The sequence below is a fragment of the Berkeleyomyces rouxiae genome (genome assembly GCF_048999995.1).
Source record: "Berkeleyomyces rouxiae strain 22BRR77 chromosome Unknown BrBRR77_ptg000005l, whole genome shotgun sequence".
NCBI lineage: Eukaryota > Fungi > Ascomycota > Sordariomycetes > Microascales > Ceratocystidaceae > Berkeleyomyces > Berkeleyomyces rouxiae.
This window is the reverse complement of record NW_027396495.1, coordinates 804,637-817,021: the sequence shown is the minus strand read 5'-3', so window position 1 is coordinate 817,021 and position 12,385 is coordinate 804,637. Positions and strand designations below refer to the sequence as shown.

The 12,385-nt window shown below is 47.8% G+C and overlaps 3 protein-coding genes across 3 annotated transcripts; 2 read left to right on the top strand and 1 right to left on the bottom strand.

Annotated features, from left to right (window-relative positions):
* Nucleotides 1–2,017: 2,017 nt before the first annotated feature.
* On the bottom strand, nucleotides 2,018–2,491 carry BROUX77_005352 (uncharacterized protein; the record flags this gene model as incomplete). Its single annotated transcript, XM_073750216.1, has 1 exon — nucleotides 2,018–2,491. The coding sequence occupies one exon, from the start codon at nucleotides 2,489–2,491 to the stop codon at nucleotides 2,018–2,020; it is 474 nt and encodes a 157-aa protein (XP_073604238.1).
* Nucleotides 2,492–5,145: 2,654 nt separating this feature from the next.
* On the top strand, nucleotides 5,146–6,441 carry BROUX77_005351 (uncharacterized protein; the record flags this gene model as incomplete). The annotated part of the gene is made up of 1 exon (XM_073750215.1): nucleotides 5,146–6,441. The coding sequence occupies one exon, from the start codon at nucleotides 5,146–5,148 to the stop codon at nucleotides 6,439–6,441; it is 1,296 nt and encodes a 431-aa protein (XP_073604237.1).
* A 536-nt stretch (nucleotides 6,442–6,977) lies between these two features.
* On the top strand, nucleotides 6,978–11,387 carry BROUX77_005350 (uncharacterized protein; the record flags this gene model as incomplete). The annotated part of the gene is made up of 2 exons (XM_073750214.1): nucleotides 6,978–7,852; nucleotides 7,904–11,387. The coding sequence occupies 2 exons, from the start codon at nucleotides 6,978–6,980 to the stop codon at nucleotides 11,385–11,387; spliced, it is 4,359 nt and encodes a 1,452-aa protein (XP_073604236.1).
* Nucleotides 11,388–12,385: the final 998 nt, after the last annotated feature.

The window sequence follows — 12,385 nt, the reverse complement described above, 5'->3', positions numbered from 1 at the left end:
AATTCTACCCCTCGTCAACATCGTTAGAGATCTAGAGTCCCTTCCTAGCAAGGTTGAACCTACCTCTTCTCTGGGGGTACACTACCAAGCTGCGGAATTTGAACCACAAACTCAAGTTCTACGAATGCGGACTGTATCATACCCTATAATGGATATGATGGCCAGTGGGCCCAGTGCCGGAGCGAAGCCTGATTTGCTGAGACTCGGCCATTTCCTACGCGAATCCAAAATGACGATGGATGGCTGTGATGCTTGCACAGTTACCAAAATGTTGGACAAGCGCAACAAGTATAGCGAACCAGCATGAAAGCCTCTACAAATGATCTCCGCTGACATTATGGGCCCTTTCCCACCTTCACTTAACAATTGATGCCACTATGCGTTGGCAATTGTAGACAAAGCTACTCGCATGCACTGGATCATTGAACTCAAGGAAAGGTCCGAAGATTGAGATAAGCTGAACGGATGGCGGTCACTGGCAGAATTACAATATGATCACAAACTAAAGTCAATCCGCTGTGACAATGCATGGGAATTCGCTTAGACCACACTAGAATGGAATCAGGAGTATTCGATCGATAACCAGCACACTTATGGGTAAACCCAACTATCTGGCTACCATGACACGTCCTGACATAGCCTTCGTGGCGAGCAAACACTGCCAATTCATGCATGCTCCCACCGACCGATATATGTCAAGTGCTGAATACATCCTCAGATACCTACGCTCGCATCCTGCTAGAGCATTGACATACGGGACCCCATCAGAACAAGGCCCCGGATTACTTGGACACTCATACGCAAACTTCGGAGCTGAATGGGATGAACAATACTCCACCACAGGATACATATTCATGTCTGCTGGTGCCCCCATAAGCTGGAAGAGCACGCGTCAGAAATGCCTGACAACGTCCACGACCAACGCAGAATTCATAGCATTGTTCCAGGCAGCCAAGGAGTCCGAATACCTAGCCAAAATCGCGAGATTCCTGCACGCACCGACGCTTCTACCAGACACATGCAAACAAACCGTCAGAAAACGAGGACATGAATTTACGCAACTAATTTACGGGGTGCCAATGCTCTAGCGAATGGTGGACGAGGTCTTGGACGCATTCGACACATTGAGATGCACTATCTCTTCGTCCCAGAACAATGTGCACGCAAAAAGCTACGAGTTGAGTACACACCCACGGGACAGATGCTGGCAGGTGGCTTGACCAAGCCATTGATGGGACAAGCATTTGAGGACTTCACCGAAGGCCTTTCCATGCTTGCCAGGGGAATGTAAAGCGATCGTATCTACACGATAATTGAAAAATGTTACCCCAAAGTCTGGCGACCCAAATTCACCTTTTTTACGCGTCTAGTTGTGACGATACAGATGCACGGCGCCTGTTTCAATCAACTAGTCGTCATTTGCATGGTTACTCTATTAGTTTGCTTGAAAAATACTTGGCCGTGTTGTTGACATGCGTCGTGGGCAAATCCCTCTCTCTAACCATACTCTCACGCGTCTAGAATACCCAATGAGTCCTTTGCAATACTGTACTTGCTACGCACAGCTTTATAACCCCGAAAAGCGGTCCCAACGCTGCTTCATTTCCCAACCAATCACACCGTTAACTGGGTCAAAGACCACAAAGGAAGCTTTGAAGGTCGGGCTTCCAATGACATTGTAGCCAAGATGGTCGGAAGACTGCAGCCCACCAAAGCAAATATCATCCTCCTCATCAACTCAACCATACTTCAAGTATTTACCAGGAATAATGATTATAGTATGCTGAACAGTGAAGATAAAGTTAGGCAGGTCGTTGGAGCATGGGTAGACAAACCCACCATGGGCGTCGCTGTAGCGAGAGCCGGGAACCTTTGCCTAGTACCTGTCATTGTACTTCATAGGAAGCATCAGGAGGTCGCTAGCAGTGTCCGCAATCCCATAGATCATGTCTTCTTCATCTCCAGCATCTGTGTCGCGAACTACGATGGCTTGAAGCGTAAAGTTCCAGTAGCCATTTTAGGTGTTCACACTTGAATATCCAATTTTCCCAATGTAGGCATCCTTGTCAATGTACCCAAAGTCGACTTGCCCGGCGGAGCAGTGTTTCATGTCAACGGTAAAAACTTTCTCATCAAGTTTATACTTGGCATATTCAAAAACACTATCGTCGGGATGCGGCTTCAGAGGGCTAATAGCGCTAAAGCCCATGCCCATGACTCCAGAGACTCCATAGGGTGTTTGAAAGTCGCTCGAGACAGTTTCTACTATCTGAAGGAGTTGCCCTTTCACAGTGAGATCACCCACGGACAAGGTCTCCACATATACCTTTCTAGATATGGTGTTACCATTTGGGTCTTCCATTGCCCATGTTGAATCTTGAAGATCATAGCATGAGTGAGAGTAGGCTTTGGCAAAGCCTGTCTGCGTCTTCTCAGGGTCTGCTGTCTTTGTCGAATGAGCCCACAACCCGGTTGAGGCAGTATCGAACATGAGGTTGAAAAAGTTGCGCCCCGGAGTGACAATCTTGGCTGGGACGAAAACTTGCTATTGCAAGTTTTCAATGGGACCGCTGAAACTGAGATTTTGTCGCGCTTTTGATGTTAAGCGCTAACCTCCTTTAACTAATCAAGCATCATGACCCCATATTTGTTGTATATTTCAGCGAGGGAAAGGAGACTGTTTCCAACATGACTCACGCCACGAGCTTGTTTGATGGACCAGGTATCAGGAGGCGACGAGGAGGTGTCGATAGAGGACTCTGTGGGGAAATGAGGTAAGACCAAAGTGACCTGAGAGACAGCCAGAGCCGTGGTAAGAAGAAATCGAAAAGAAGGAGTCACAATTATGGATTTAGAGATAGCCTCATAAGGTAGCAAAAATAATAGATCTATGTATGAGAAAGTGTGAAGGTGATTATGACGGACAAATGTTGGTAAAGAAGGCAGAATCGCATCCATTTTATGCCTTCACCGTGAGGAAGAGACCGCGGTGTATACGAGCTTCGGCAACCTTTTGAATACCACCATCGATCTATACAAAGCAAAGCAGGCCTGACATCAAGACATATGCCGAGGCAAAGAAGCCGCCAGTCGGCCTCTATTTCCCTGAATTTATGTGAAGTCGCTGGCTTTCACTTTGACAGCCCGGTCTCATGGACGGTCTGTGACTTAAGCTGCCTTAGTCTCTAGAAATGAACCGGGCTTTACCAAGGCCAACTAACGAAGCAGCACTGCCGTAGCATGAGCCTTTCCTGTATCCGCATAACCATGCTCAAATCTTCAAAACACTCGCTAGCTATCAGATCCAAGTCACACTCATCTTTCATTCCATTTTCGTGGGCGGTAATCTTTGCTGTTGGCTTCTGAGTCAGTCGAGACAGGCAGATATACAATAACTCGATCGATTGCTTAGAAAGGGCGGCCTGGGTTTCTCACTAACGTCCCAGGCCCTTCTATATCTATTTCCGCCTGGCCGATGGGCACAACACTAGGTACATTACATGCGCGTTTACTGTGTAACTGTGTCATTGATACTCTTCAGCGTATCAAGTCCGAGCTTTTCACCACAGATGCTAAATCTTCCACCTACATGTTCGTACTCGCACCCTACCCTACCCAGCATATTTTCTCATATGCTCACAGCCTCAGCCAAGCCGCCAAATGGAGTGTGGTCGATCACCTTGCGAACCCTGCGCTTAAACAAGCTGTCATCCTTGTTCCATTGCACATACAGTGCCTTCTTTAGCGCCATGGATCTTCCTCCGTATTATTTTTTCTCTTGCTTCAACATCAGCAAAGCAAGTCAGCACTGCAATCAATTTGTCCGGCTCGTGGGCTCACGGAGGTATCGTTGCCGATATTTTCGATCACGGGGCCGATCAATTACCTTCTTCCGCCGTCATTCGCCGTGCCGAAATACTCCTCTCAAAAAGCTTTTTGCTTTTTTTTTTGCTCTATTTATTTTTATAGTCGCGCAGAAAGCTACCACGTGCAGGCCCTAAGGTGCAGACCCAGGGAAAGATGGACGGGTACCTAGTACCTCGTCAAAAAGTTGGATGCTGATCTAAAACATGCGAAACGGACGGCACCTTCCAGAGAACCAAGACGGCCCTGGATGTTGCCGGGATAGAGTCTGGGTGCGGCGCCCTCCGCCTGACTCTGGGCCCAAGATGCGAGGGCCGCGATGCTGGTCGCAGGGGCGCATCACATGGGAGGAGCCTCCGCTGCCCGGTCTATCGCTTCGCTACAGTTGAACAGGCTACTCCATAGCAAAACCGTGCTGTTCTAGGGGTCATTTTTTGGGGAGGGTTGTGCGGAGGTTTTATTTTTTTTTGCATTCTACATGGGCCGTTAGGTTCACGCCAAGAGGCAGCTCCTTCTTACCCGTCAAATTACCAAAATATCCCGCCGATATAAACTAAAAGGCCTGTTGTGCGCGTCAAATGACTTCAAGTAAACACCCACGCGCTTATGGTAAAGTTCAAAGCTGGCAGGCTGCTGTCAAACTATCGCTGTAGGGTTCACTACAAAGAGGCCAAGTTACCCAGTTAGCGTACAGCACAACGACCATGAGAGCCCAGCGTACATAATGGAAGATGGAAGTCTCACTAAGTAAGAAAGGCCAAATGAACGTTTGTCTTTTTGGCAAAGTGGTGGTTTACACACCCTGACAGCACGTACTACCAAGCTCAATGTGTCTGACGGTTGGCGCTTATATATATTGAAAAACATAAAGCAGGGGATATCAAAGTACGCCATGGCCAACCTTGTGACCTTCTTGTCCCCATTATACCTTGTTCCATAGCCTAGGACCCGAGAAATGAAATCTCATATCACAGACCTTACACGACACCGGGCTACAAAAGCATAGGGACGTGAACATGAATGGAACCACAGCATATTAACGAACGTCTCTAGCTTATTGTGTAGCTTACTTTCAGACCTCTTACTCTATGCGTGGTAACTGTGTCGGATTCAGCAAGAAACTCGAGTTCAAATAAGTCTTTGAGTCTTCATCATAGCCTGAGTATATATATCCCGTTTATTCAGCTCACCTTCTAAATATCATCAAGGTCTACTTCTTTACATTTCAAAACATAGCCTCCTGCACATTTTTCCTTTTTTTTTTCTTGATTCGTTTTCAACATGGTTCGCTCCTTTTCATCAGTTTTAGCCACTGTCTTGGCCGTCTCTCAGATCACCTCGGCCCTTCCTGCTAGGTCTTCAGAGACCTCAGACAATACTCAATCGACATCTCCCAGCACTTGGTCTCTCCATCAAGTCCGTGATGTTAGCACCGCCATTAGCGGTATTTCTGCTCTAGCTGAAATATACAGCAAATATGGTGTCCTCATGCCAGAAGATCTCAAAGACGCTCTGGATAGGAACCAGAAGCGAGCGACAGTTTTGATTCCTGCATTTCCACTAGGAACATGTGGAAACAAGCTTTTAGTCCCGGCCAAAATTGGCATTTATGGGCGCAATACATTCAACCTTATCTTTGACACATCCTCGGGCGACTTTTGGGTCCACTCTAAAGATACAGCAAATCCTCAGGCTCTGCAGTCGGCCTACACCCGGAAAGACCACTTTTCATCCACGGAACTGGAAGGTTACACCTGGGCAACTGAAGACCCAAATGGCAACACAGCGTCCGGTATAGTCTATCTCGATACCGCGGCTGTTGGGAGTCTCAGGGATGTAGCCCGGGCTATCCAAGTGGCCAGAACCGCACCGAAAAGTTTCTGGGACCTTGAAGCTGTCTCTGGAGTGATGGGCATGGCATTTAGATCCCGCAACTCTATACAGCCTTACCCTCAGGCTAACGTGTTTGACAATGCTGTGTCTTTGCTTGATGAAGGTCTCTTCACCGTTGATATGAAACATTGCTCACACGGAGAAGTTGACTTTGGCTTTATTGACGACCACGGATACGACGGTTCCATTGGCTACACGGATGTGTTTGACAACAAAGGCTACTGGAATTTTACCTCTAATATTCTCGGGACTGTGGATATCAAAAATAATGGCAAAGTCAAGGTCAAGGCCAAAGAAGATAGTGCTGAGTATGTCATTGCTGACACTGCTAGCGAGTTGCTGATGCTCCCGATGAAGTACAACGTCGACTACTACAAGAAGATTGCAGGTGGGCGCTACAGCAAAACATATGGCGGATTTGTTTTCCCCTGCGCCAATCAGTTGCCCAACTTTAGCTTCATGTCCGGCTCCAACCTAATCACAATCCCTGGCAGGTATTTAAAGCATAGCTGTGTCAACCAGGAGTCTAATCTCTGCTTCGGTGGCCTACAGCCTTCCAACAATCTCGGCTTGAATGTTCTTGGAAGTCCGGCTTTCAAGTCGGCCTTTGTAGTTTTTAACCCAGTCAAGAATCAAATTGGCTGGGCGAGAAAGGGCCTATGGGATGAGCAACTCAGTCTATGAGATGGATTTCGTATGATTTTGGAAGAAGCTTGCTGAAAAAGCTTTATTGGGTGTTTGTGAACAAGGGCAGAAACAGAGGACGGACGTATGAGTACTACTTCCAGTAAAATCATTAATTTTCATACTAATGACTACCTAAAAGAGAAGAGGGGGGATTATCTTTGTTGTCGAGGAGCAAACCACACGAATAAGAATGCAACACCTTGTAAAATGATGATCCCAAGACCATCACCATAACCCCTATCACGTGACTACACAACCCTACAACTTATCCTAAACACCGCAGACGACAAATATGATTAAAGGGAATGCCCTAATCTAACAGCCCCTTTATTCAGAAGTATAAGTAGCGCGCGGCTGTCCAGGAGGTAGCCATAAGTGATAGACCTTAATAGATAACTTCAACTTCATCCAAAGTGCCGTTCACCACATTCACTGCCTTTTGGAACCTACAGGTTATGAGCCTCTTATTTACATTCCAAACCCGTTTTACCAATCTTTAAACCAGCACCCCAAGAACCCCAGATTTGAGAAACATGGCAAACAACACTGGCAGCCCACTCAACAACTTTGAGGACATGCGGAAAGAAATTTCCAGCATCCCCCAGATTTTTCCGCCGCCACAGTCCATTGTGATGGCTACCAGTGTCCCCAGCCCAACACACGAAAACTATCGACAATGGCTTCAGACTCTGAACCACACCCTGATGCACAACTCCCTGCCGGTAGTAAACGTGAGACCGGGACCCAGATTCGCTGAAGGCTGTGCTCCTTGTGGTGTTACTGACAGTCGATTATATCACACTGTCCTATCCACATTGAACAACACGCAAAAACTCACATTTGCGTCTGAGAGTTCCGAGCGGCTCATGCAAAAGCTTGAAGATTATTTCAGCAAGTTTGACAGAGCCGTGGAGGAACACCTCAAAACCCAGCTGACAAGCATCAACCCGGTCCCCAAGTTTTCCAACATCTGGGCAAACATCAACTGCGTGAGAGCGCAGTTGCAATACTATGATCCATTGGCGGACAAGATACACAATGACAAAGAGTTACTGCGTCGAATCTCATTGGTGATCGACCCAGTACGCTACGACCACGCGATACAGTACGTGAGAAGTACTCCATACGCTTCGGCCGAAGACATACTCGACAAATTCATTACAGATGAATTCAGAAATGTACCCAGCCGCCATGGTGCCCCCAGCTCTCACGTGGCGAAAACTCCGGCACCCACTGTTGCAGCCAACAGTGCCGTCGAGACCCGCTCAGCAAAGGGCCAACGTCGCAGACCTAACCACAACCGCGATGCTGAGCGTCAATACCCTCCTTGCTCGACTTGCGATGATTACCACCATCCCAACTCGCGCTGCAATGAATCTCTAACACCTACAACTGGTAAGTCCCGCTGGTTAGTTGACTCTGGAGCTAGTAGGCACATGACCGCTAACCAAAATCTCAGGTCACTAAAAACCACACGGCCGGTTGTCGTCAAGACTGCGTCAAGCAACCTGAAGGCCAACCAGGTGGGCAACACAACAGTTCGTAGTAGTGATAGAGATAATAAACCATTGCAATTACCCTTGAAAGATGTGCTCATTGTGCCCCAAATCACCGAGAACCTTATATCCGTCAGCACACTATGCCAAAGTGGACACAAAGTCACGTTTGACGACAAACAAGTTGTTGTCACAGATAAAGATGACCAGGTCCGACTCACTGGCCAACACAACCCTGCCGACAATCTGTACGAAGTAGACGAAACTGCTTCGAGAAATAACAAGATTGCTGTGCTTAATGCCGTCACCGAGGAGCAAGAGCTTGAGCATGGGAGACTCGGCCATTTCTTACGCGAATCAAAGATGACGATGGACGACTGCGACGCTTGCACACTCACCAAGATGACTGACAAGCGCAACAAATACAGCAAACCAGCATGCGAACCTTTACAACTGGTATCTGCCGACATCATGGGACCATTCCCACCGTCACTTAACAATGGGCGATACGCGTTGGTGATGGTAGACAGCGCCACTCGAATGCACTGGATCTATGAACTGAAAGAAAGATCCGAAGCACGAGACAGCCTGAACAGATGGCGAACACAGGCGGAGCTGCAATCCGGCCACAAACTAAAGGCAATTCGGTGTGACAACGCACGAGAACTCGTCTCGACTACTCTGGAATGGAACCAAGAATATTCAATTGACAATCAACACACGGTTCCCCATCACTCTTCTCAGAACGGACTAGCCGAAAGAGCGAATAGAACCATCCAGGAGGCTGGGAACGCAATGCTCACATGGTCCAAACTACCCAATGAATTCTGGTTCATGGCCATGGCAGCAGCGACACACACGTACAACACGTTCTCCCCACCACATGACCGCTCAAAATCTCGGTACCAAGCCTTCACAGACAAACCTACAGACACCAAACACTTACGCGTTTTTGGCTGCAAAGCCTTCTCGTTGATGGAGTATGAATCACTACCAACAGGCACAAAGCACAAGAACATGCACCACGCGAGAGAAGTCGTCTTCGTAGGATACTCTGACCACACCGACAAGCATTTCCTAGTATGGGCACCAGACCGACAGCATGTGATCAAGGCACACAAGGTCTCCTTCAGACAAGAAATACCAGCTGGAGACACAGTGCACCTCAACTTGCCCACTCGCAATACAGGTCTAGGATCGAGCAACACACCCCCTGCTCGCCGACCAGTTGGCCGTCCCAGAAAAGAGAACAGCGCACCGAAGCCTACCACCAATGAACCAGAAAACGAACCACCTGCTCCGATTCCAATTGAGAAAGGTTCATCGTTGGAAGAACTAATCGTTGAGCGCATTGAAAACAGTACTAGGAATGAGAACGTTGAGCTAGGCTCCGCAACAACCGACAAGATGAAATCGGAAGCTGAGAAAGACAACAGCACCTCATCAGACACTATTGTGACCGAACGGCCCGCTGACGAGGACATGCAGCCCCAACAAGAAGTCATGCTGGAAGACATTCCCAACCTAAAGCCTGAAGAAAGAGGGGAGCTCCCGGACCCGATCGATCCCGGAACAACAACCACGGTTGAGGAAATAGGGGAGCCAACTCAACAGATCAACCCTGCGACCTTGTCCAGACCCGACACATCCGATAATGGTCCAACATATCAAACCAATCCTATCATCAGTCAGAAGCGAACCATTAACGATACAGAGATAACCCCACCGACGTCACCCCATCACAAGAAGGTGAATCTTGGCCCGATCGACATCGAATTTGTGTTGACCGCCAATGCATCGGCGATAACAATGGCGATCCCGAACTACCCGGTGGAAGTCCCACAACCCAAGAACTATTGGGAAGCCGTCAATGACTCCAAATGGGGACCCTTCTGGGTAGAGGCGAATGAGCGGGAGTTAACGCAGCTGATTGCCAACTGCACTTGGGATGTAGTACCACATCCAGGCAAGAACAGCAACATTTTGACGAGCACCTGGGCGTACAAAACAAAACACAATCCCGACCACACCATCGCACTCTTCAAAAGCCGATTATGTGCTCATGGCTTCAAACAACTGGAAGGGATTGATTTTTTCGAAACATTTGCACCCACGGTCAACATGGCAACACTGCGATTCTGCCTATCGCTGGTGGCACAGACTGGTCTTGAATGTCAACACTTTGACATTAACAATGCATTCACTGAAGCGGACCTCCATGAAACCATCTACATGCACCCACCGCCAGGTCTCAGGAATATTCCCAAAGGACAAGTACTAAAACTCAACAAGGCCATATATGGACTCAAACAGGCCTCACGAGAATGGTACAACACTGCGAGCGAATATTTCCGGAGTGTAGGTTTCGTCATATCAGAAGTAGACCCATGCTTGTTCTACAACCCAGACAAGCAACTCATAGTCCTACTTTATGTAGATGACATACTGGTGATAGGGAAGACGGCAGCGATAGACTGGTACCACATGAAACTGAACAATCGGTTCAAGTTCAAACACTTAGGTCCAGTGAGCCGATTCCTGGGGATGGTAGTTCGACGAGATCAAGAAAAGCGAACACTGACAATATCCCAACAACCATACGTCGAAGAAATTCTCCACGACTATGATTTCATTGACAACCGACGACGACCGGTAAATTCACCAGTGACTGAGGAATGCGATCTGCGCCCGAGACAGGATCACGAAGCACTATGCGATGTCACAGAGTACCAGAAACTTATGGGTAAACTCAACTATCTGGCTACCATGACACGTCCTGACATAGCCTTCGCGGTGAGCAAACACTGCCAATTCATGCATGCTCCCACCGACCGACACATGTCAAGTGCCAAACACATCCTCAGATACCTACGCTCACACCCTGCTAGAGCATTGACATACGGGACCCCATCAGAACAAGGCCCCAGATTACTTGGATACTCAGACGCAAACTTCGGAGCCGAATGGGATGAACGATACTCCACCACAGGATACATATTCATGTCCGCTGGTGCCCCCATAAGCTGGAAGAGCAAACGTCAGAAATGTCTGACAACTTCCACGACCAATGCAGAATTCATAGCATTGTCTCAGGCAGCCAAGGAGTCCGAGTACCTAGCCAAAATCGCGAGATTCCTACACGCACCAACACTTCTACCAGACACATACGAACAAACCGTCAGAAGTCGAGGACAGGAATCTACCCAACTGATCTACGGGGATAACCAAGGTGCCAATGCCCTAGCGAATGGTGGACAAAGTCTTGGACGCATCCGTCACATAGAGATGCACTATCTCTTCGTCCGAGAACAATGTTCGCGCAACAAACTGCGAGTGGAGTACATACCTACAGGACGGATGCTGGCAGATGGCTTGACCAAGCCATTGACGGGACAAGCATTCGAAGACTTCACTGAAGGGCTCACCATGCTTGCCAGGGGAGTGTAAAATGATGATCCCAAGACCATCACCATAACCCCTATCACGTGACTACACAACCCTACAACTTATCCTAAACACCGCAGACGACAAATATGATTAAAGGGAATGCCCTAATCTAACAGCCCCTTTATTCAGAAGTATAAGTAGCGCGCGGCTGTCCAGGAGGTAGCCATAAGTGATAGACCTTAATAGATAACTTCAACTTCATCCAAAGTGCCGTTCACCACATTCACTGCCTTTTGGAACCTACACACCTAACCAAAAAAAATTGAAATGGAAACAGTATGGAAGTACACACTCCCTACTCTCCCAGGGGCAGCGGCTGCGGGAAAGGGATGATTGGTCTGTGTTATTCCATGGCCGCTATGTCTTGGTCTCAGAGATGTTACACGGGTATATGGATTCGTTCACCATTTATGTCCATTTGTACCTTTTGTAGTGGTTTGAGTCCATCTCGGCTTGCCAATATCTAACGTTTACACAAGTCGCCAGATTTAACGACATCAGAATAGCCACCGGACACATGGTTAATTCCCCTCGCTCGACACACCATTCTGAAGACCCGGATAACCAGTGGTTCCCACTACAAGCGTTCGATTTGTATCTGTCTACATGCGTGGATTCCCTTCATATTTTATCCTGTTAGCCTTGTCTATCACATACGACCATAGCTTGTAGAAAGCACAGGATCCCGTCCGCTTTCCCTTAGTTAACATACAAAGCGCTGGACTAGTACTACGGTGGATGATCACGTGGGAATCCCCAGTGTTGTATGTCACTTTTTGCATCGCCAATCTGCGTACTGTGAATGCTAGTGTTTGATGTCCCCTGATTTGATGTTGATTTTATTTTATTCTTTTACGTTTTGCTGTTCCCCAATCCACTGTTTTCCTTATAAACTCTCTTCAGACACATGTCTTTCACATACGACCATAGCCTGCGGAAAATACGGGGTCCCGTCTGCTCCCCCTTCAACAACATTTTCCTCGATTTTCAGAGGGCAC